General features: G+C 45.7%; 4 protein-coding genes across 4 annotated transcripts; 3 read left to right on the top strand and 1 right to left on the bottom strand.

Annotated features, from left to right (window-relative positions):
- Positions 1–1,340: 1,340 nt before the first annotated feature.
- Positions 1,341–2,589, top strand: N7458_000995 (amidohydrolase family protein; the record flags this gene model as incomplete). Its single annotated transcript, XM_056904389.1, has 5 exons — positions 1,341–1,538; positions 1,607–1,724; positions 1,775–1,885; positions 1,939–2,061; positions 2,120–2,589. The coding sequence occupies 5 exons, from the start codon at positions 1,341–1,343 to the stop codon at positions 2,587–2,589; spliced, it is 1,020 nt and encodes a 339-aa protein (XP_056772156.1).
- A 3,975-nt stretch (positions 2,590–6,564) lies between these two features.
- N7458_000994 (uncharacterized protein) lies at positions 6,565–6,911 on the bottom strand (the record flags this gene model as incomplete). Its single annotated transcript, XM_056904388.1, has 2 exons — positions 6,565–6,827; positions 6,896–6,911. The coding sequence occupies 2 exons, from the start codon at positions 6,909–6,911 to the stop codon at positions 6,565–6,567; spliced, it is 279 nt and encodes a 92-aa protein (XP_056772155.1).
- Positions 6,912–20,805: 13,894 nt separating this feature from the next.
- On the top strand, positions 20,806–21,598 carry N7458_000993 (nitroreductase family protein; the record flags this gene model as incomplete). Its single annotated transcript, XM_056904387.1, has 3 exons — positions 20,806–21,141; positions 21,208–21,322; positions 21,390–21,598. 3 exons carry the CDS (start codon positions 20,806–20,808, stop codon positions 21,596–21,598), a joined length of 660 nt encoding a protein of 219 aa, XP_056772154.1.
- Positions 21,599–23,832: 2,234 nt separating this feature from the next.
- N7458_000992 (uncharacterized protein) lies at positions 23,833–24,475 on the top strand (the record flags this gene model as incomplete). The annotated part of the gene is made up of 4 exons (XM_056904386.1): positions 23,833–24,018; positions 24,079–24,127; positions 24,280–24,374; positions 24,431–24,475. 4 exons carry the CDS (start codon positions 23,833–23,835, stop codon positions 24,473–24,475), a joined length of 375 nt encoding a protein of 124 aa, XP_056772153.1.
- Positions 24,476–24,992: the final 517 nt, after the last annotated feature.

Genomic DNA, 24,992 nt, shown 5'->3' with positions numbered 1-24,992 from the left:
TTTAACTATCTATATCTCTCAGCCACCATAACTATATGAAAATCTTATCCTGAGAACCAGGATCGAATTTTACAGCCTGTATAGTCTACAACCGTGGTGAAGTTTTAGAATTGTAAGTATTGTGACGGTCAGTATTTTCCAAGCCTGGGAATACCTTCGTTCCGGGTAACGCCTGAAGTCTCTGTTTGGCGGTGTGTAATGTCGGCTTATTTGCTGGGTTCTCGAGTCCTCTCCTCCTGGCTGACCTTCCTTTTCTTCTCCTTCCTCTCCAGCTTCGGTACTTTCGCCTGTCGGTAACCGAAGTGATCTGTTCTCTTTGATTGACCCGTAACAAGTAAAGGCGCGTCAATAGAAAGAGGTGATAAGGGATACCTTCGAAGATTGGCGATTTAAATGCTACACAACCTATTAAATAACAAAGACAGTATATTAGTAAAATAAGACTTCTAAAGTACATAATAACTAATTTCCGGGCTATTGGTAGTAGTGAATTAATCTATCCCTCACTGCTATTTTGCACGAGATTACTAGCAGCTCGCGGCCATGCCTAATGTATATCATGCGATAGGCATATTTATAAGCCTGATAGCTATTAGACTAATGGCTTAGTTAAATACGTAGTCGAGGTTTTATATATTGAAGGCTTTATTCTTAGATCTGAGAGGTATTACTTAATAGAATCATAAACCTACAAGAGAAAAATTATCGCAGTATTAAGCGGCTTCGAGAAGCGAATCTTAAAGAAATAAAGGGGCTATATACTGAACGTAGATAAATCACGAAGATTATACCTAGCGTTTGTAGATTATAAGGACCGTATCTACACAATCCTCGCTATCCTGATAAGATCTCCCTGCAGTTAGTAGCAAGCAGGTATACATGTTTGATTGATAGATAGATTTTTTGCATTATGAACTGCCCACGCATGAAAGGGGCATGTAGTCAATGCCACAGGTAAGCCTCAACCATAGAGTAAACAGATCAGTTCTCTACCATAAAGTCGGCTGTAATCCAGCTGGAATTCAAGGCTGAATTCTAAACACTGCCCAGAAGACCGAGTATTACACGATTTCGTCCTTCTCGCCAATTTCAGGCACTTACAAAGCACCCCACTCCAGGTAACTAATACGTGATGGGTGTTAGTATCACAGTGTGAGCGACGGGGATAGCGTCCGATAGCTTCGGCCCGGGAGACCGCAGTGGCCTTTCACCAGCCGGCGGTGGTGGATTGGACGTCGGCTGTCGGAGAAAGCAGTGTGACTATATCTAGTGATGTTGCAGTGTCATGGAATGATGAAACTGTGAAGACTTGTTTTCGCATCAAAGTATTTGACCACATCATGTCTGGACAACGTTCAACTGCTTTTACCGGCCTCGGACGTATCGATGTCCATCATCATTGTTTTCCGGGAACTGTCCCGGAGTTGCAGTCCGAGTTTGAGAACAATTCCTACAATCTCAACTATTCCCCATTCCCCTCCACGCCGCAAGAGCATATCCAGTATATGGACGAAGTTGGTATTCAGACCGCTGTTATTGTATGTCTTATGAAAATTACCCTAGTATTGGATTCGACTCCTAACGTGATTTTGTATTTGTCCTCAAGACTCCATCTATCAAGTCCGAGTGGCACAACGGTTACACTGCCCCCGATTTCCTCGAATTATGCCGCAAGTCTTTCCAGGCTCAGCTTGAATACGTTTCTTTCAATCCTCTCCGGTTTGGTATGGGCCCCCACCGCAAGGTATAGGGACACTATTAACGTTGTAACAAGGCTGTTTCGCTGTTCTTCCGCTGCCGCATATTCGGGAGACATTAACCTTTATCCGCGAAGCATCCTCCGCTCTAATCCCCCCGGATGGTTTCGCTGTGACCACCGCTATGGGTATACAGTCACCACCATCGTATCAGCTCTATCCTAGCTAACGATTCATCTAGGCCAGCGCTATCTGGGTGATCCCGCTTTTGAGCCCGTGTGGGCTGAGATCAACAAGCTTCGCGCAGTCGTCTTCATTCACCCAGCGGACACGATCATGCCAGAGCACCTAAACTTTGGCCCATGTAAGTCAATCATGCAGTATTTAATGGTCGGGCGTGCCACTGATCCAGTAACACACAGTCGTGCAGGAATTCCCCTTCGACACCGCCCGCGCTATCACAAGCATCATCCACTCCAGTATCCTCGTCCGCCATCCGGACATCCGCTTCCTCTTCTCCCACAACGGCGGCGCATTCCCGTACCTGGCTGACCGAATCGGCCGTCAGCATCTTGACAATGTCATCACCAAGACAAATGAGGGTCTGACTATGCGTGAGCTTTTGGCGACGAAGAATATTTACTTTGACACCAGCATCTCCTCCCCCATGCAGTACCCAATTATACAAGATCTCGGTATTTCGTCGAAGCGTCTGCTCTATGCAACTGACTACCCGTACACCAAGCGCGATGACAATATCACTTATTTGGACGGCTACAATGCGCCCAAAGATTCTGGACTTTATGACGAGGCAGAGATGGAGGGTATTCTGCGTGAGAATTCCCTAGAGCTGTTCCCACGCCTTGCGAAATTGTATGCTGCGCTTCGTTAAAGTGTTTGCAAGCTACGAGATTTTTTGCGTTTAGAATTGTGCAAATTAAGTTCCAGAAGATTGAAAAAGGAAAATTATATCTGTTTCGAGGATAATAGTATAACTAGTAATTCAAGTCTCTCTCTAGTGGTAAACACAATATATATAGATGTGTTGTAAATTTTCCACAAATACGTGCCGGTGTCAGATCCGCTCTTGAGAGGATATTCCATAGTGACTCAAGTTAGAAGCACTGGGTATGAGATATTTGGCAGTAGTAAATACGGGGACTTTCTGATCGTAGGCGCTAAATCCTGCATTCGTTCTGGATCATTATCGATGTCGCCTCGCTTTTATATGACAAATTATCTTCTTTTGTATTCATTGGTGATACGCGGAGTGTTCAATGGGGTTTTCAGCCTGCGCTGGATCGTTTCGTTCAAGGAACAATCAATCAGTGACACAGTCTTAACTAGTCAAGCCTCTTGTTTTCATTCGCTCGGTTATATTGTCGCCGTTTTAGTTTGCTTCAATAATATGCAATGTTTGCTTCAGTGCATACGTGAACATTGTTGACATAGTACGGTAGGCTACTTACCATCGCGGTGAATCGGTGATCAAACAAAGTTGGTAGAATGCGCCGGTATAAATCCTATCTACTCTGCCGCGGGCCAGAGTATGATCACCAAATAGCAGGATAAGGCCGCCGAATAAGACTAGTACGCCGTGAAGCGCCTGAGAAAGCAGCCCATAACATCTGTTTAGTCTGTTTACCATTGATCAGGAGTCCAAGGACACCACGTTCTGGAATTTGCTTACTCCGAGGCGTAAAAGTATACTCGGGATGCTCCTCAATACCCCATTCAACCGTACACTCGTCAGACTTGAAGACTCAAGCCCAATTTTCACGGGAGAAGGTACTAATATTCAAGTGCCCAGTGCAGACGTGTAGCAGCATGTTCAGGGCTTAACTCTAGTCGGTCAAGGACGAGCCACTTTCGGCGGCCTTGTTCATGCATTACACGGCAAATTGAGGTCGTTTTGACCTTATTTGAGACACCATCGAGAAGATCCTCGATTAAAACGTGTGCGTTGTCCTCAATCTTCTTAATATCGTTTTCATCAAGCTTCCGAGGACGCAAAATGTAAGGACGTGCACCATGGACGAGAGTCCTTCAACTAGGTAAGAAGAAGAAGAAGAAGTAGAGGAGTGAGGAACAGTAGGGTCAGATTCAGAACAAGACTGATTCTTGGGTATTGTAATGCACAAATCCCCGATGCTATTTAAAATGACCGAAACACAATAGACTTGACGGAGTTTCCCCACCGAGTCGTCTTCAGCGGGACCTGCTTGCAGACACGAGCTAAATTCACGTAGGATCCAGTCTCCCTGTAGAACTCTGCACGTCTGAATTGTTGCTGTTTACCGCAACTATGAATCGGAGAAGACCTGTAACTCCCCGTTGGCCATTCTTAGTCCATTGCGAGGGTGCCCCTTAACACAGAACGTTGTAACGAGTGATTATCCACACGCTTGAAACCCCTAGGAACCGTATATTTAATAGTAGATAGCGGAATAGTTAGATGTTCCTTGAGGATTCGAGGGTAAGACCATTTAGGAACCATCTTTAGCTCAACGAGCTTATTACGCGTAAATGGTCAGGTTTCTGGTTGCGCCGGCGTGGTGGGCGTATATGGGACCCAGGAGTAGGTAATATAGTCTGATTTGATCGAATCGCTGGCATATTAATGAGAAAAATAGGCGATTTGAATGTGTATGTAGCGGAAATCATCAGATGCAGGCCAATTCACGTGGTGCATGTTACTCTAGTGGAGGTTTACTAGGTAGAGACGGTGGCCGAAGACTTACGAAACACTGCTGTACTGAATGGCCCACTTTTCTTTATGTTTTGTAAAGTAATCTGGTATCCTTGGCATCTTGGTTGTCTTAACCTCGAGTATCAGAGCCGTACATGTGGTTTGCAACCTCGGTACACTCATTCTAATTCAATCAATCACCATTTTCATCCAATATTGGTTCCGCTTGACCCAATCCTCTATGTCATTCGCCTACATATATTACTACAGTAGCCTATACTGTCCCAGCTTGCTGTGACAATATATTATTACTGTTCACAAAGGATCCAGGATCCGATTGGGAATGATTGAAGTGAATCAGATTCCCCGACGTGAGTTGATTGATACCATTGTGCTAGAAGGATATGATCTGAGGCCTCTATAATAAACTATCCGTCAACCTTTCCAGTTACAATTTGCTAGGTCTACGAACGCTCTTGAAAGCCCCACAACAGCCGAATAGTGGAGTAACGTTATTGATTACCCAATATTACTATTGGTTGGCCAATAAGAGTTGACCGCAGGCTTCGGACACACTGTCCGAGGCTGTGGGGCATTAGCCCCAGCCATCCGGTCCACTCGGTTATGGTGTCCAACCCTGCTTCAAGGCTGATAATGGATCTTAAAAGGAATCAAAGGATATCATTTTAACCCTAAAAGAGTCCTGAGGAGTCCACGAGGTAAAATGCGCAGCCGTACCCCCTTTCCTGAGTTACTAATCCATACAAGGAAAATCACACCAGGAAGAATCCACTATAATAGGCCTCACGCTCACCATCAACCGACCCCCTCCCTCCGTGTGTGTTCACGACCAGCCGCACTGCTTTGCTTGGTGAAAGATCATTGTAGTCTGGTGTACTAGGTCTTTTATTTCGTTTGTCGAATAAAAGGTGAATCCAGTCGTCCCAAGTGTGCATACCCGTACTGACGTCGTCAGAGACTGCTTGTCGGGAAAGGCACTTTTGGTTAAACAACTAGATTCACAAAAGCCTCCTCTGGACATGATCCAGCCTCAAGAAGAGAGAAAGAGCCAACGTGGAAAGTATACACATCGGGCATGGTAGGTTGACAAATCACATTGGAAAGGTAGCACAGACTAACTCCATATCTGCAGTGAGGAATGCAAGAGACGCAAAGTCAAGGTATGGTCTCCATCATACAAATATCATCACTAGCCTGCGGCGCAAGACTGATTCTGTTGGGGGGGGGAAACAAAGTGTGAGGGTGATAGACCATGTTCACGCTGTAAGGCGAGAAACCTCCAGTGTGTTGTGAAACCAGTTTCCTTTCGAATTCACAAACGTCACGAACCAAAAACTCATCTATCGTGTCCTAATGATTCTATTTCGGCGGAAACACCTAGTATTACTGGTCCACAAGTTCTCGATTTTTCTCACAAAGATGTCAACTTTTTGACTCCCGTTTCTTTTGACGCCAACTGCCCTGGAGATCTCAGTACCCCAGATGTTTCCGCCACTGTGCCTCCACCATCAGGATCTGAAGATGTGGATGGTGAGGAAACATCTAGCCACCAAAACCATATAAGAGATGGAGATCTAGTCGCAATGTCGCTGGAAAGACCCTCCATTCACACAGAACAAACACTCAATTCTCTCGAGTTGGACTCTATACCCTTGAACAGCTGCTCAAATGTTAATCTCTGTTCAGTCCTCATGTCACACGGAGTCTTCCCAGATAAATGGGGGTGTGATAAGCTTTTATCCAGCTATTTCCGAACGATACACATACTAGATCCATTTCTTCACGCCCCATCCGTTTGGAGGATGTACAATAAGCTTTGGTCTCGAGTCTACCGGTCCAAAACCAACAATGGCGAACAAGAAAGTCCTGATGAACAAACTTTACTGGGAATTGCCTTCCTGTGCATGGCAATCACGAGCTGTGAAATGGTCCCAAGAATAAGTAATGATACACATCCGGCTTCCGATACCACTAGTTGGAGGCTATACAACGTGGCAGCCGAGTTGTTGCACCCCTTGTTGGAGGCCAGTTACAATTTTACGATTACACTTCCAAATCTCCAAGCGCTTACCTTACTGGTAATATCCCTTTCCCAGCATTAAAGGTATTGCACTACTAATTGAGGTTAACCAGGTTCTATATTATATCAGATCGGGCTCACGCGTAAGAGCCGAACGAATTCTCAGCCATGCGATCTACGGTGCCCACACCGCCGGCCTCCACCAAGAAAGCACTTACAATAGCATAAACACGCTTGAGAAAGAGCTGTTTCGAAGAGTTTGGTGGGAGTTGTATATTATAGACCGACACCTCGCTCTTGAAACAATACGACCTGTAGTCATTCGGGATGCCGATGTCAACGTGAATCTCCCATCTGACCTTACTGATAGATGGCTTGGGAATCATGGGCAATCTGGAAGCTTTGGAAAAGGGCAAAGGACAGCAGTTGAGGCCGAAGTATCGGCAAAACAAGAATCGACCAACATACCATACTTGAAGGCCATGATCGCCTATTCTAAGGTCGTCGGGCATGTCTGCCAAGGGATCTCTACGTTGAAGACATCAAAAAACGATCCAGAGATCACGCGTGGATACCTAGAAGCTCTGGTGGAGGAAAGCAGCATCCGACTCCCGTCAGACTTGATGTACTCGCCGTCAAAATCGGTTGAAGAGCCGTTTTATGGACTAAAGGACGTCCAAATCACCCAATCAATGCTTCTTTATACAGTGAGTTAGCCCCGTCCCTTTTTTTGGGTGTAAGAATATTGCTAAAACGCCATCTATAGCAATATCTCCTCCTCAAAATTCACATACAACGATCCTTCCTCAGTATAGCCTCTGGACCACGACGCTGGCTTTCCAATCGACTCGCTTGCATTACTCATGGCGCGGCAATAGTAGATGTATTCGAGAAAAGCCCAACCCCGTACGGCCTCCCATTACTTCACTTATTACTCACCGTCACAACGATCTTGTTCGACATCGCGCTTGAGTCTCCGCAGTTAAAGGAATATGTGCGAATGCCAATGACAATTGCTGTGAAAAGGTTATTTGTGTATTGCCATTTGATACGGAGTAGTGGACGAACTGTTCAAGCCGTATTTAAGTTCCACGAAGCACTTCAAAGTGGCTTACTCAACCGCACCTACCCGAGAAGCCTGGGTCAATATCCCTACTCCCAGCCCCATCTTCCGACTAAGACGGGGCCTCCGTCATCCCAAGTGTCACCTCAACTGCCGATTATTCCACATCATGACCAACATTCTCACATCCAGGAAGCTGTGGTGGATATGCACGAGAGAAGGGTCGATTCAAGCGCGAGCACAATGGCGGGTGGGGATTTCCCGGATCTCCCAGCCTGGACACACACAGCAAGCAGTTATTGCTCTGGAAGTCCTCAAGAGATCCTACATTCGAATCTTAGCGCAAATCGGCCGTATCTGAGAGAGATTTCGCTAAATATCGACTCAGACATACCGTGGCTGTTTTCTTCACTGTTGCCTGAAGACTAATTGGGGTTCTTACTAAAGGAGGAAGATATAATAGAGAAGATGTATTATTTGTGAGTGTGCTTTGCTGTAAACATATTTTGCAAGGTATTCTCACTTACTGTTGGTGGTGGATCAATCGTTTCTTGATTGAGCCGCGTCTTTTTCTTGACAATCACATTATTCTGATTTCTATGAATGCCCAGTATTTATCGACATATACTGATATGTATTTGAGTTCATAGGTGTATACTAGGGCAATGCCAATTATCCTGCTCAGTAATCGCACATCCCTGCAGCAGCGTTGTAGAGATCGCCGTCAATGTGTTCGTATGTGCTCATGGTATTAGTAACCTTTAAATTCCATGCCAAGCTTCTCTAGTCAGTTTCTTTAGTCCGCGTCCATAGTTACGATAGTAATGGTGAGTGCCTGGTTGGTAGCAGATCAGGTGCCCAGGCGCAAATTCAAGCAGTCGAAAAAGTGTTTGAGAGGACTGGGATTGTCGAACTCGAAAACACAGTCCGGAAAGATCCCGTAGAGAATAGAGTGGACGAAGGAGTATGATTATGCGACACGCATGCGTTGGGTTGTTATAGCTTTCGTGGGCTTCCGGAGACGTATCTCCTGAGATAATCCCGTCGCTCAATAAGCAAGAAAACTAGCCGTATTTAGAGTCGTAACCGCTAGCAGAGCTGAGGAATTTTTCCCGGTCCAATATTTTTTATCATTGACATGCTCGAAATCGTTGTATGACAACTGTACGGCTACCTCTTATAAAGGGCCAGCAGAGGAGACAAAAGGGCAAACCCGGCGCTGGTAGTGGAGATGTCTGGCAGTGGTCACATGTCAACAATATATTTCATCAGCAATTTTCCACAATTCTAGAGTGATTGCAATGAAAGAAAATGTTAGTAAATGTTACGCTCAAGCACGAAGAGACAGACATCAACCAACGTGATAGCATTTGACGAAACAACTAAGCATGGGGAAGGAAAGAAGGACATTTTGCGAGAGGACGAGAGACGATCTAAATACATGAGGGATGCTTGCGGCAGCAGGCATCAAACCAGGCATCAAACATCACCACATGTGAACCGTCACAGTAAATAGTAGTTGCCGAGTTCATATTTTAGCAACAGAATGCTTATCACTGAAACGGCTGTTTGCTTGAATGGGAGGACCCAACTTGAATAAATGTACCTTAACCTACCTGAGTTAGTAATTTAACCTTGTAAGGCTGAATGCCGTGTGAGGACTCACGAGAATGGAAGAAATGTGGCAGTCAGAAAAGCAAGGAGAGACACGTTGACCACTGATATCTCAACGAAATCTACTAGCAGAATAGATTTGAGCATTTATAAAAGACTATTTCCAATTCCAATCTGTTCTATATACGAAGTCGCCTACTGCGTGATTATCGCCAGGTTGGGACGCAACCAGTATCAACATAGCTTAGATGCGATTTAAAAGCCAGAAGAATTCGCAATGCAAGGTCAGGAATTCGAAACCAAGAGACAAGAAGGAAATCAGGGTTAATAGCATGTACAAAGGATGACTGAACATCTCGCAGTGGTGGCCAGTCCCAGAGAGACCCACCTTCCAGGCATCCCTGCGATCAAGATGGCATTTAAGGTACATTGACAAATTCTGGGAGGATACCAAACAGCAATGCACATCAGACCCCGCTCTTCCAGGTAGTTCACCAAGTGGGGGTTCCCCTACGGTCAGAAGCGCTGGTGTGCTTTCACATCGGCCTCGGGTTCCGAAAAGCCCGATATCGGTGTGCAGAGCCAATTCATCCTCGCTTCCGAGGATTTGACTGCAATGATAAGTGAGCCAGCGAATATCGAGTATGCAAATATTAAAATCAGTTTATATGAAACTCTAATCCGTCCGCTAAGACCACCTGGGTTGAAACTTTGCGCATCGAAACCGAGGGCGTTTCCATACGCTTTGGGCCTTCGCCCTCCCACATGGACTGAACGCTATTGGTCTAAAGTTCACCGCCCGGGTACGAAAGGAAGAAAGAGCAGGTACATTGAGTTCCTGCAGGTGGGAAATACTTTGGCAAAGCTTGATAGTCTGCACTTGCCGTAGAACTGAGAACAGAAGCAGACATTGTACTTGATTTACTTCGTGAAGATTCAAGACCGAGGTTGGGGTACGCGACTTACAAGCCTCTGGCAGGCAGTGTGTGCTTCCGAGGAAAGATTGCTAGCACGCTTATGCCAAACGAATTGTACCATTCTCCCCCTTTGATTTCATTTTGCTCTTTGTATGACAGATAGTCATCTTCGTCGATAGTATAAAGTATCCTCCATTCAGAGGTTATTCCAATCCTGAGCCTCTAACAATCCCTTTTCGCGAGCTTGGCCAAAAGATGCAAGAGAATTTAGTGCTTTCTGCAATATTAGCGAGGAAAGCCGCTCTTAAGCGAGAACTCATGACAGAACCGTGGTATGCACAGATTCTCTTATCAGTACAGCATTTACAGCGCAGAGTCATTAGGAGGTACTACCACTACCGTACAGTTTTTGAACAACCAGAAGAAGTCGAGTCTCTTGCACCGTTGGAATCATGGATGGAAGATCCTTTTTATTTATTTATTTATTTTTTTTTTTTTAAAAAAAAGTGCCCCAATGGTGGCCCACTGGCTATGATTACTTGACTGCAGAAAGTATTCAATACCCAGATAGGTTCGAGAGGCAACCTGGGATGTGAACGCTGAATTCGGCTTATGAACAGAGTGACAGGCCATCTTGTGACATCATGCGTGTTGTGATCACCACGAGAAGTGTCCCTTGGGAATACTGCGGAACGAGCTCGAAAATGCCAATATTGAAGCCCGGAGAAAAGAGGAATCATGCAATAGATTGAAATTACATGGTAAAAGTACAGTAAATAATTCACTGGGATATAATATCATTCGTCAACCCGATTATTACCGAGTTTACAATTTTCAAACATGAGCACCAGCAAGACAGTTGTTTGAGGAAGATATGGTAGCCATCATTACTCAAAGAGCCATATTGTGCGAGGCAAAGTCTTCGTGATTATATATTCTCATCAAAGAGTAGGAAATAGACATTTCTGGGAAGAGACAATGTTGAAGAATCCTTATACAACAAAAAGCCTACATGCAGGTGCTGTGGATCGTATTAGACTTGTTCCCAACAGACAAACAAGTTCACAAATTTACTATATTATATTCGTCCGCTAAAACAGATCTGCACGAGTCGCAGCCTACTTCTCCAACCCTGATTCATCAGAATTCTGGTCGTGCACAAGCTGCTCATCACAGGGCGGCTATTCTGGACCGTGAATGAAGCACGGTGTGATATTAGTGACTATTGTAGCAACGCCACTGAATAGGTGGAAATTAAATCATGTGGACTTTTATAATTGGAAACTATGTATCAAATTCAAATATAGAACAGACTAGTATCGAATTTTCGAGTGAGCGGAGGACGCTGAAAGAAAATAATAGCGCCCAGTCTGACACCTGGCGCCATAAGACAGATCATTACCACTTGCATAAGTGGAGACTTAATGCCTGAACAAGGTGTATTGGGTAGTACTGAAGATATCCACACGAGATGGATAATTGATTGAAGGTGTGTATATCGGATGGGTGATCTTGGGCCTGGATAATGTTACAACATCATACTTCCGAGTCTGCCCGGAATACCACACAATTACTAGGGGCATTGAGTGAACGATAAGCCAGCCTCGAAGTGCCCTAGTGCTATTTAATCACCCACTTAGTTAATTCATTTATTAATTATAGCGCCGCACGCCTCATACTAGCTATAAAGACTGTGAGCACCTCGTGTTCAATGCATATGCGACTCTTGCACCTACGTCTAGTGTCTGGTGTGGAATTTCACTGGTCACATTTTGACTCTTTCCGTAAGACTTTCCTTTACGATTTACTCAGTCCCTTTATTAACAATTTTCTATTCTCATAGCCTAATACTAGAAATGGTGACTCCAAACATCGTTGAATTGGAATCAATTCACAAAAAAGCCTTTCGATACTATAACCTTGGGTGTTTTGACTTTGCGGAGTCATTATTCATCTACGCTCTCAAAGGCAAAGAGATTGTGGCAGGGCTCAATGCCCCCACAACTATTCTTACTGTGGAGCAACTTGGCCACGTATATTGGGCCCTAGGAAAAATAAGAGATGCAAAACTCATGTTTGAAAGATCCAAAGCCGGACACACGGAAATTAATGCGGAGGACCACTTTTCAACAATGAAGAGCATTCTCAATATCGGGTTTTTATGTTGTTTAATGGGACAATTAGAAGAAGCGAAGAATATGTTGCGATTGGCTTGGGACTGGAAAAAGAAACGGTCTGACACGGAGAGTGCTGCTTTGGGGAGAGATTGGAAGTGGAACGAACAATTCATTCAAGGAGAAGCATCGGCCTGGGACATTTATTTGGACACCAAGACAAACTTGGGGATTCACCTTTACTAATATACCTACTTTATATACGTGTTAATGGTTCACGTTCTCCAGAACTCAACCTGAAGAAATTCTGTACTTCAGACGGAGATTACATTGTAATAATTTGGGAGATGAGTCGTAGGCTTTCCTTGCTCTGGCCGTAGGGTTGCGTCGCACTTGCAGTGACCATTCTGAGCACGTGGCCCTATGGTCTGAGCCAGTGGTGGCGGTCACATTTGATGAGGAGGTTTGGATGGTCAGTCACGCTCGACGTTGGAATTTCGTTCCAGGTGGCCTAGCGACCAGAAGGTCGCCGTGCTATAAGGGAGATACCCCTAAAGGCCGTAGATGTTGAAGAAGTCGATTAATTTGCTGGCGTCCTCAATAAATCGAGGTTGAATGTGGTTGCCGCCCTATTCCAGGTGGTGGCGGTTAAAATCTCCTGACAGTACTATGTTGATCCCCCTGCTGTTGTCTTGGAGGGTATTTTGCAGGCTGATCTGCCGGTCTCGCTGATGCATCCCCCGGCCTGTGCGTCGGTAAAGCTGAATTTAGACTGAGAAGACCAGAATTTGAGTGTGTACCGTCCAGATCTTGGTTGCCTTTAGAACGGCACTTGTCGGCGAGAGGATGTTAGTCTCCGATTGACGTAAATAAGGTTCGGAATCGGATTGAGTCACCCTCCACCGGCCGACTCTTTGGCCCATGTGTGTTCGGGATGCGGTGATGGATGGTTCTAGGGCAGTACTTCCAGGTCTTGGTCTGGTGATTGTTGATGAGGGCTTCCATGCCCGGCCTCGACTTCATGGTCTTCTATGGTAGGATTCTGATGATGTTTTCTAACATTGTGAGGGGAGTGCTTTGGCGAGCATCGGACAAACACAGGAGGTCTCCGGTTGGATGTACCACCGCTGCAATTCAGACCGTGTGCTCTAATGCCTGGTGGGCATCGTTCATGCTGGCCGCCACAATGACCGTATCGGGGGATTTCCTTACACGACCATGCCAGGCGACCGAACCTTTGCCGGCGGAGGCACGGCTTCTTTTGATTACATATTCTTCTACCCTTCCGATGTACTGTCGGTCGGTCAGAAGGCCATTGTCGAGCATCCATTATGCCGCTTCCGCCGAATCGAACGAAACCCCTATTTAGGCGAATTTCCCAGCACTTTGTCCCTTTCTCAGCCAGGCGATGTTCCGGATTCGGAAACCATATCCCTTGATGTCATTTTCTTTCGTGGGCCTCTTTATGACTCCTGTTCTATCCCTTTCGAGGTCCAACCCCTGGGTTGGGATGTGGTGCGCGGGACTCCGAACCGCGGTTTAACCAATTTGGTGTGCCTAACTCGCGTAGCCATTCCGTATTATTACGGACCGTTTCGGCCGACGCCACGTCCTTGAACCCAATCACCTATGCAGTCTTTGTGGTACCGATCCATACGACTCGTGCAATACCGGTTGGAGGGGTCTTGCAACAATACTGTTCTGAAGTAGGTTGTTCACTGCAGGGATAGGCAGTTATCGGCCGAACGTGTTCGCATTTTCTGTCGTGTCGGGAAGGTCGATGGGACGTCGTTGGGTGGATGCAATTCGTTTCTTTCTCAATGCGCTAGCAGTTTTGGGCTTCTCTGAGTCGGCTACCACGGCTACCCACGATCGCGCCGGGGTCGGCCTGTTCTGCGTCCGCAGCTCTCGAACCTCCTCTTGTAGGTACTCATTCTAGGCCTAGAGCTCGTTCTAGTTGTATTTACCTCTTTGAATCCGGGTTTAGAAGCTGAATATAGACGGTTTGCGCGTCGATAGTGTTGCAGATATTCGATAATCTTTTCGAATTTCGTTGGATGTCATGCGTCCACGGTAGGCTCCAGTGTCGAACTATTCTGTGACATACGGGCTACCATCGGCGTAGTTATCTTCTAGGCACGTTTGTTCCCTAGGTACAGGGCGTGATCGCGGGTTTTTTGGGTTTCCAACGTGCCAATCGCTTCAGTTCTACGCGTATTCCTAGCAAGGGGATAGAGGACCCTAGGCAATAAGAGAAGCAGTATTTCGAACACATCGTGCTTTAGAGCATGCCAAGTTTCGCCCTCTGCGGTCATGGCAGTAGATCTTTGCAGTTAACATAGCTTTCTTTGATAAAAATAAAATACTCCTCCTGTTAATAGGCGGCCATTCATAATGGCGAATCGTAAGCAAATTATGGACGATGCCTACAAGACCCCACTACAATCCCACTTAAGCGATATAGACAAGACAGCTACGGTCACAGGTCTGTCGAGCCCACCAGACACTATATCCCTTCATCCGTAACACCCAGATGGTATTAACTTTGGTATAGGTGGTGCCAGAAGTATTAGACTAGCTTCGGCTCGCCAGGTAGCGGAATTGGGAGGCAATATTACGGTACTTGACTACGTTCCGCAGCCTGATGAGGAATTTCACGAGTTAGAGAAGGTACTTAGCGTTAAGTCATGGTATTACCAGTATATCAATTTTTCTACGTTATGAGCAAAATATCAGTTTAGGTCAGAGCTAACGTGTCTATCCCATACGCTTAGCACAGATATGACCGACAAAGGATCACTAGACAATTTAGTCGCTCAAGTCGTTGAGGAATTTAGGCGAATCGATGGATAGTGAGACGCAATATTCAATCTCTTTGAATCAGCCACTGATAGTGACTAGCAGTGTTACTGCCGCGAGTATTATCTACAATGCACCGTTCGTTGAAGATACCTAAGAGAGCGTCACCCGGGATCAGATGGTCAATATAGGGTAGGATCACATTCCCCTGGGTTCAGGTCCCACGTAGCTAAGATAATACAACTATCTAGGTGGTTGGCACTTACTTAAGCTCCCAGTTGGCTACGAGGCAAATGGTGTGAAGGGCTGAAGCAAGACTTGATTCAATCTAACTAGGCCAACATGCTGTTTACAAAAAGCTTGAGGAAGGGAAGTTCATCCCGCGCGTCCTCCATGTCAACATGCGAAGGTCTCGTGATACACGTGACCAATATCGGGCACTGGCCCGTGACAAATGGAGACTCAAGGCACCGGAGGTAGCATATGCCGATTGCGTCCATATGTGCTCAACCAACGCTGCCGATTTAGTATGTCTCCACATATTCTGATTCCAAAGGGACTGTCAAATTTCTATAGAAGCTAACTTTCTATTTCTTGATCGAATTCGTTTCACTTTCGAGACTAACCATCTTCGGATATATTTATACTACAATGATCGAAGGGGTCATGGCGCGGCTCCCATCTCTCGCAGCTCTCATGAAAGACGACCCACCACTTGGGCGTATAGGCAACCAGGCGGATATCAAAGTGCAGTTGCCTACTGCTTGAGCGATGCGTCATCGTACGTAACTGGGAATGATATTCTTATAACCGGAGGGCCGCATGCTGGACGTAGTAATCCACCTACGACTCCGGCCAAGTGAAGTAAGAGAAACGACTTGAATCAATCAAAGTCACTTGTTACATTTTCTACACTTTAACTTACGAGGTTGTCAAGCTTGTGCTCCTTCATCTGAACATCATCTCCAACGACGTGCAATATCACTATTGTTGCGCCACTCTCCGTTTTTCCCTATAGTTTTTTAACTTCCTCTCCGTTCTGTGTAAATAGTAGCATTTGCATCTTCCGTCGTAAGAAACAAGCAGGACAAAAGGAAAATAAAATCTGCCGTTTTAGGAAATTACGTCCAAATTGTTCAAAAGTCAGTGGAGTCTCCAAACGGCCAAGGGCAAACTAGGCCAAGCAAATATCAGATCAATCCCCTTTCCCATATTGGGTCAACCCAGTCTTGCCAGATTTTTCAACGCTGCCATAACAACTTGGGACAGGAAAGCAAAGTGGCCGAATTTAGCAAAAATAGTAGTGGCAACTTAGACCGTAATATTGATACCTAGGAGGGAGGTTGTAATCATAATAGTTGAACAATCTCAAAGGGTAAACAGCCTATCAGATTGTCGAGCATGTAGAGGATGAACCCAGTACGTAGTCTCTGGACAAAGGGTCTGAATTCAAATAGAACGATGAAGCTGAAGAAACTGACCAGACCAGATCCATACCCCTGGATCCATTTCCAACTTTGCGTTCGAGCTTTGTACTCGCTAAAACCTGCGTATTGCTTCGGCTTCTTGGGGAATTTATAGAGGATTATATCCCCTCTTGTTCGCTACATTTAGCATATTATCGGCGGGGTCTGTTAAATGGTGCGTTCGAGCTCATCACATGAGACAGTAAGGATGTCTAGATCCCAAAGAGTTAATTTCCAATAGCCGTTCACTAGATTCAGAGTGGATAATTAAGCTCATTAGGTTAGAATAGACCTCAGGACAAGGGAAGTGAAGGTGAAGCGGGACTGCAACCTAATTCAAAATAGCCAGGCTAGGGTTACTTACTTAGCATGCCCGTCTTCAATGCTGTTTCTCCACAGAAGGTTACAGGCGATCCTGCAAGAAGAAATGCCCTGATCAGAGTCACCACTTGCCATACGATGTTCAGGCTGTTTGACAGCATTAGATACATCATACCTATCATAATCCTCCTGGCAGGCTTACGCCCGCTGGGATACTTCTACGGAGGTCCATTTCAAAAGTCTCTGCCCACGCTAGTTACATGCCTACTCATAATCAGGACTAGCCGAAATTAATATAGTATCACCATTACCGACCTTCTCCATACTCATTGCCCCTTCTAACCTAATAATCTCCTCTATATGCCTAGGAATTCGTTCAATCCATTTTTGGATGGCCTCTTGTGGTAGAGCAGACCATGCACCTTCCCATGATCCAATCGCCATGATCCAATCGCCTCTGCACGGCTCTTAGGTGCAACCTTAGTGGTGTATCTCTTTAACCATGGCCAAGCAGGCTCAGTTGCATTGAGATAAGGTGAGATAGCGCACCAAACAAGCCGCTGAACATCATATATATCATATACTCTCCGTTGGAAGTGATGATCGTGTGCTGGCGTCTTATCTTCTTGAACAATCGTGTTAGGTCGACTAATCATGCACTCCTTTGCAAATGGAAAGAGCTTTGGAATCAAGATCTTTGACTGATAACGATACTACTCAATGCCTCCCTTAGCCTTGCTCCTTGAAAGCTTCCCAGTCGTTTGATTCCATCGCCAGGTAGGCTTCGGTCCAGGAAGTTGTCGAAGATGAAGGCGTTGTATACCATTTGAAAGCTCCCATTGTTCACACATAATAGGTTCTAAGCTCTTTGTTAAGCTTTTCGATTATTATTCCAGCTTCTTGTTTCTTAGCAGCAGTTTCAGGAAGCCAGCAATGGCAAGACCCTTTTTTTATCGTACGAGAAACATCCCAGAACATAAATTCAGAGCTTCCTTTACATCGCTCACGGATAACACTTCGAAAAAAATCGTTCATCTCTTGCTCGCCAAACTCGATAGCTTCCTCGACGATGAAGAAGGATTACCGATGTTTCGTCAGACCAGATCACATTTTTCCAATCATCTAAGGTCCAATGTCGATGGGCGATACACCAATCAAGACGTGTTTTCCTCATCTTCTGTGTCAATCCAGGCTTCCTCGTCGATTTTGTCTTCTTTAGGCCAGCTTTCCGGAGGATCCGCCAGATTGTAGTAGCAGAGATCTCGATGCCTTCGGAGCTAAGCTCCCCAGCAATATCAGCACATGTTTTCTCTCTTCCATAGCGATCATAGCGCACTTTCGCTAAAACTTTATCTTGAGCATCTTGTACCTGCTTTTTAGGCCGACCAGGGCGTGGAGCGTCAAAGAGGATAGTATCAAGAATATCCCAGGGTCGTTGATTCGGGTCAAAACCACACTTGATTGCACGCGCATAAATATCATTAACTGTTCGGACAGGGATCTCTAGGAGCCCTGCAACCTCTGCAGAAGTCTTCCCAATGGTCTTGAGGGTGATAACCGAGGCATGTGTAGAGATCATGATGGTCAATATGACTGGAGGGGTATGAGAAGAAGATTTAGGGGGAGGGGTAAAATGGAATATGATCTATTACATACGAAGACGACGCTAAAATAGGACTAGTATTAAAAAAGGCTTGGCAGGCGAAGACTTTTGAAATGGACCTCCGTAAAGGTTGGGGATATACATTGACACAGTTGACGAGATGAGTCTTGTAATCATGACCTGGGCGATAGAAATCGATGAGGACTTTTTGAGTATATCAAGAACAAGTACCAGCGATGCTGGATGTATTCATGGTGAGCTCCCCGTATTAACACATCGGTATTTCTCATTAAAAGCTGTTACCCAGGATGCTTCTTGTAAATTTCTCTTCGCGTACTATTTTCCCTCCTGTTCTCTTGGCCATGGTCCGTGTCACCCCTGCCCTGCAAAATAGTGAACAGGTGGACTTCGTTTCCGGCCCCCTTGTGGGAAGTGGCCGTGGCCGTGGCCCAATACGGGAGTGGGGCGAAGAAAACCAGGGGCATTTCAATTGTAGAGTTTAAAATTTGGTCGGAATTGCAATTTCCGACACTAAACCAACCTAAACTAACCCGAACTGATTCCGCTTTTGACGTCACAACTATCCGGACTATTAGGGCCATGCTGGAAAGAAGCACGTATACGGTCCCGCGCCAGACCCTCGTAAGGATCGCCCCACAAATGAAAGTTGACCTCAAAACTACAAGTTTTTTAACGTTACTACCTTCCACCCACCATTTTACGTCAATGTTAGTAGTTCATAGCCGATTTAAACTTCATAATATATTACAGGTATACTTGCGAAGGTTTGGTTCAAATTTGATCTTTATCCTCTCAACTCTTAGCCGAGAATGAATTCTTCATTCTCCGCTTACTGGTACATGCGGATCCGTGTGGGCTCATTGGTCGTAATCCCTCGCCATCAGCAACATGCAGACTATCACTACTAGAGTCAATCTTCTATCTCTAATTCTAACGACCAATTACCTGCAGGCTAACCTAGAGACCTGTGGTGGCCTGGCTGACTGCAACTACGTTTCGTGGTCCTCCCTCCGTGTGGCGTCGAAATATTTGCGATGCCTCTAGTTACATGGTCACGCCATGAGTTAAGCGTGATGATTTCTATAACAAGCATTCCTCAGAAACGGCAATGGCTAAAGCGCTGAGAGAATGGGTCGGCTCGCCCAAGTCCACGAGACTCAACTAGCTAAAGACAAATCTGAGAGACATCTTTTGTTCTCTTGGACGAGCTGGTGGTAGGCGAAAGGCAACATGTAAATCGCACTTCATTGTCAAGGGAAATATGTGTCTTCAAAGACAACGGCCTCCACCTACGTTCTTGTCTCTGGCACGGGCTATCGTTTCCACATTCTACATAATATGGTCCAGATCCATATCTAAGGGCAAATGGTTGAGACTGGTAATAGAAATATGAATCGCTGATCTTATGAAGGAGATTTCCTATCGGATGCGACATGCGCCAGGATTCCAGAGCATTCCCGAAAGGTCTTATCCTTATCTTTTTGTCAGGAAGTTTCTCCTCAAGAGTTACCTGGTCTCCAGCATTTTGAAAGCAGCGGAAGAATGAGACAACTTGGTAGGCCTTGTTCAGAAGTATTGTCGATATACACTATGGCAAGACCCCAAATGCTAAGGAAGGAATATCACTATTGGTTGTGCATCTTCGGATATCCATGTCATTGCGTTCCACAGTCTAGACGATTCTAATTTTGCATGGATATCGAGGCGCGTCCGAAATTTTCCGAATGCTCTACTGTATTAGCCAGTAGTTCGCCAAGTGCAACCCAACCACCACAACACCTAAACCCATTGCCTGGTCTCCTTCCGACAATGATGTCCTATAAATGAGCCTGTTTATATATCTTTCTCAACCTGAATTACCACTGTTAGTATTTCACGCCATATCTAAATTTCCAGACAAGTGGAAGGCACGCCGTTTTCTTGCCATTCAGCGTCCAATTGGCATGATCACCCCCCAACAAGAACAAGTGCCTTAACTTGACGGCTCAGATTCAGATCCGTGGATAATAAGTATCATAACGGTATTGGTTTTGCCAACAGCCGTATTCTTCCGACTAGAGCTGCTAGTTTTTACCATAAATACTACAAGGCACAATAATGGTACGACTCCCTTTTCGCACCACATTTCTAATGCTCCACAATCAATTTCTTTCACCAGCAGTAGCTTAAAATTTTAACACCGAGCTTGCAAACTCCTTGTCAATAGGAGAAGCCCAAGTTCACCGATTTAATTGGACATTAGTGGGATGAGCAGGGCACCAAAAGCGTTATTGGACCCAGTTGGAAACGTCAAGAATCAACGCGAGTGAATGATAGTCAGGTACGATGATAATTTGCCGTAAATTGATATATAGGCATTGTCATCCCTAATGACCGAATAGGTCTGTTCTTCGACCGCTAACCCGGAAGCGATTCCCAACATTACCCGTACAACCATTCCAACAGTCAAGAACGTTCAAGATGGGTTCTATCCAAGTCGAATTCAAGAACCCCGCCACCACGACTCTCCTTGAGCTGGCCAGGTCCCTCCGTACGTACTATGATCTGAAGGCCGAGAGTCCTATCTCCGACGATGCCATTGAGGCAATAGTCCAGGATTCTGTCCTTCATGTGCCCAGCTCTTTCAATACCCATACATCCCGTGTAGTTCTCCTCTTGAAGGAGGAGCACAAAAAGGCGTGGGACATTGCTATCAATGCCATGGAAGGGCTGCTTGCTGCTGGCCAAGTTCCTGAGGAGATGTTTGAGACGCAAGCCAAACCTAAACTGAATGGACTCCGCGCTGCTTATGGAACTGTAAGTTTTGATAATTTTTTCTTCTTTTTCTCTAGAAAAGGACTTTAGTAGGTGCTAAGGGGCCAGGTGTTATTCTTTGTCGACTATGATTCCTTGGCTCCGATTAAAGAGAAGTTCAGTATCTATGCTGACAAATTCGATCCTTTTGCCATGGAGTCGAACGCTATGGCTCAGTACCTCGGTATGTTACACTTTTTCCAACTAGTGTCCGTAATAATCTAGACATATCAGACACTCATTGTGAATAGTCTGGGTCGCCCTCGAAGCCGAAGGCTTTGGTGCCAATCTCCAGCACTATAGCCTCCTGATTGACAAGCAGATTCAGAAGACTTGGAGCCTCCCCACCTCGTGGAAGCTTGACGCACAGCTGGTCTTTGGCGTCTCTACCACCGACTCGGGTGAGAAGGCCTTTACTCCCCTTGAAGGCAGCTTTAAGGTTTTCGGAAAGTCCCTGTGAGCTTGAAATGGGCACAGTTTTGGTTCTGCAGCTATGAAGCTATTATTCAAGGGTAGAATATTAATTAGAAGCCTTTAGCGTGTCCGATTCGCGGACTTGCTAAAGGTTGCCCTTGTGGAGAAGAACAGCCCCGTGTCACCAATATCCCATATTCGATACTTTGATGTAGTCTTGCCGAGCACCTTGCAACAGAACATCGAACAAAAGCGATTCTCATAGACTTCGGGCAATACTAGTTAAACCTTTACGACTTTACCTCGTCATGTTTTTACAGCGACTATGCCCAGCAGCTATAGGTGTTCCCGAGAAACCAACTGTAGGCTTGTTGCTCTTTCATCTTCTATAGTCAATCTCCCGCTGGTGAATACCCTCAATCATTCGCCCCTCTGGATTACGTCTATTATCCTATTTTGGACATTTCAAGATGCGTAAAATTCTTATCCACCTTAATGTAATATGTAAGTCGCAAATTTCGGTGTTCTAATAAGCTACTCACCGGGCGGTTGACGAGGAAGTCTGCCAGTGGGTGCGCAAAAGAATAGTCTCGCCTCTTTTCACCGGCAATAACAATTTGACATTTTCGTTATCTATTCAGTATATTTCCACTACTCAATTTCAATTTTGAATTTCATAATTTTTGCCTAAAAACAATCCACAATCCCTCCGTCTCATGTCTTTTCCCAAGTCGTGAGCTGTCATGTAGGCCGTGTGGTGGGCAGTGACTTTTGGTATTCCCCCTTCCCATTCAAGTTTAGCACACAAATGTAGCGAAGCTGTATATTAGAAATCAGTCACCCACGAATGCAGTAGTGCTTCCCGACTCTCGCATTTATAAGTAACATTGTCAAGAGTCAACGTATACTATTTATACTCGTGCCTTGCGGCGACGGCTTACTATTGAAGGAAGTCTTGGCTTTTATCTAAATATATGTGAGAATAGTAGTTATTCGAAACAGCAGCCCCTTTTGGGGGGTAGTAATGGGGCGTGTTTGGTGGGGAGCAGGGGTAAGGAGCGGGGGTTTGCCTGAAGACCGTCTGAAGGAGCGAAGAGGAGCCAACGCCATTGCCACAAATGGCCAAGGCCAAGTCCATTCTCATGTTGTCTATGGTTAACTAATGCGGAAGAATTCCATATGGCCATGGCTACCTACACAACAGGATTGCAGTTAAATATATCTAGGTAAAGGGGGCCTGACCCGAGGCTCATATCTTACCACAGGCTGTGCAATAATTTGGAACACCAAACATGTCAGTCCCCATAATTGAAGAGGACGCAAAAGGGAGTGATTGTCTCCCAGCAGGGCCCCGACGCCACAGTCAACATAGTGGATATAACCATTCCTGAGCCTGGAATAGACGATGGACGATGTTCTAATCCGACTATCTCACTCTGGCGTCTGTCATAGCGACGTGTCCCTAATCTATGGAGACTGGAATAATATTGGTCTTCACTTCCAAGGAACAATGGTTCGGGCCCTGCTACGTCTTCGATTGATTTTCTTTTTAACTAACGGCTCGCTAAGGTCCATGGGCCCCGGGGGGGGGGGGGGGGGGGGGTGTCATTACAGAAGGTAATGCGGAACCCCCCTGTCGGTGAGCCGGATTGAAGTCAATCCCTGACATCCTAACTTAGTCGGTGCCAACGTCAAAAACTTCCAGCCAGGCGACTATGTTGGCGCAAAATGGATTCACAACACGTGTGGTTCTTGCAAGTACTGCCTGTCAGGGGTAAGTCTTGAGGAAAGCCCAGTAGGGAATTTTCGACTTACGAACAAACCGCGGACAGAATGACCACTATTGCCCGAGGCAGGAGCATTTTGGACGTAAGGTGAACCAGACCCATTTCCTTCCAGTCTAAGATGCAAAGTTCTATTTGAAAATGCACAGGCCACTATCCGGGTTCATTTCAACAGTATGCTGTCTCTCCTGCGAGGTATACCTCCCCTATCCCGCCAGAAGTCTCTGTTGTGGAAGTAGTTTCAATGTTGTGCGGTGATATTACCATGTACCGGGGCCCTAAAGGTAGTAAACCAGCCAAAATCACTCCTCTATTGGTGTTCATAGCTTACTCTGAATCAGAATTCTGAATCAGAACTCGGAAGGTAGAGCCTGGGCAATGGGTAGTGATATTCGGCGCCGGAGGTCGATTAGGTCACTTGTAAGTCTTCAACCGCGCTTGACCTCTTGTATTCCATAGTCTGAGACCTATCAGGGGAGTTCAATTTGCCAAGGCCATGGAGATGCGTGTTGTCGGTATCGATGGAGGTCAAGACAAGAAAGCACTGTGTCTTTCACTAGGAGTTGATGTTTTCATCGATTTCCTCGATGTAAAGGATGTGGTGCGTGCCGTCTCTGACCTCACCGATTGCGGCGTGGCTGGGGTTATTGTTACCGCAGCGAGCCGTTCCGCATATGAGCAGGTATTTCATCTTCAATCTCTTCATTCCCTGTATCGCCCTAACTGAGTTTTCCTGTATTAGGGAGCACAAATGCTTGGCATCGGGGGAACGCTGGTTCCTGTTGGCCTGTGTAAGTAAAGCAAACACTGGTTCAATTCCAAGACACTAACTAGGCAAACCTTCTGAAGCGCACGAACCACTCGACATCCCCGTCCAACCCTTTCAATTCATTCAAACCGGATGTGTGGTGACAGGGACCAATGCGGGTGACTTCCCTTCAAGATGTCCAGGAGGATTTGGCCCTTGCAGCGCGGAAGCAAATAAGGGCTGAAGTACAATGCTTTCCGATGGAGCAGGCGGAAGCTGTCTTTCAGAGTGTGGGTAGTAAGCATAGTCATGGCGATATTACCTAAATGCTAACTTGCCTATCTAGAAAGCCAATCGGTATAAAGGGAGAGCTGCCCTCAGATTGGAATAAATTGGGGGCCAAGATAGCTCAGCGTTGTCCTTCGTCAGCGACGTGCATAGGACACTAATACTGCCAATTTGACCTTCGATACATGATCTAGGACTTCGACGTACTTACCTGAATCCGTAAGACTAGCCGACCCTCTACATTGGCGTTACATGCATTGCTGCAAAATTCAATTCAAGCCGTACCATTCCGGCGGTTGCCTGAGATAGAGTCCATGCTACCGTTATCAACCTTTTAAGCCCAAAGCACATTCCTACAAATTTCTGAAATTGACTCATTCGGAGTCGTAATTGTCTCAGTTTATTATTTATTTGCGTACGATGCCATTCATGGCTCACTCAGTATGTATCTCTCCTGGGTCGGGCACCTCTTTTAATCTCGATAAGCGAAATCACCTGGTTTACAAGCTGATCCATATTGTGACAGCGAAGTGAATTTGAGTTTATGGAGTACAAATATAGTTTGACAGCGGATGAAGCCGGAGTAGCAAAGAACATAGTTATTTCCTCCAATCGTACCC

The sequence above is a fragment of the Penicillium daleae genome, assembly GCF_028827525.1.
Source record: "Penicillium daleae strain IBT 16125 chromosome Unknown utg000001l_segment0_segment0, whole genome shotgun sequence".
Lineage (NCBI taxonomy): Eukaryota > Fungi > Ascomycota > Eurotiomycetes > Eurotiales > Aspergillaceae > Penicillium > Penicillium daleae.
The sequence above is the reverse complement of the archived record's forward strand: the minus strand, read 5'-3'. Positions and strand labels throughout refer to the sequence as shown.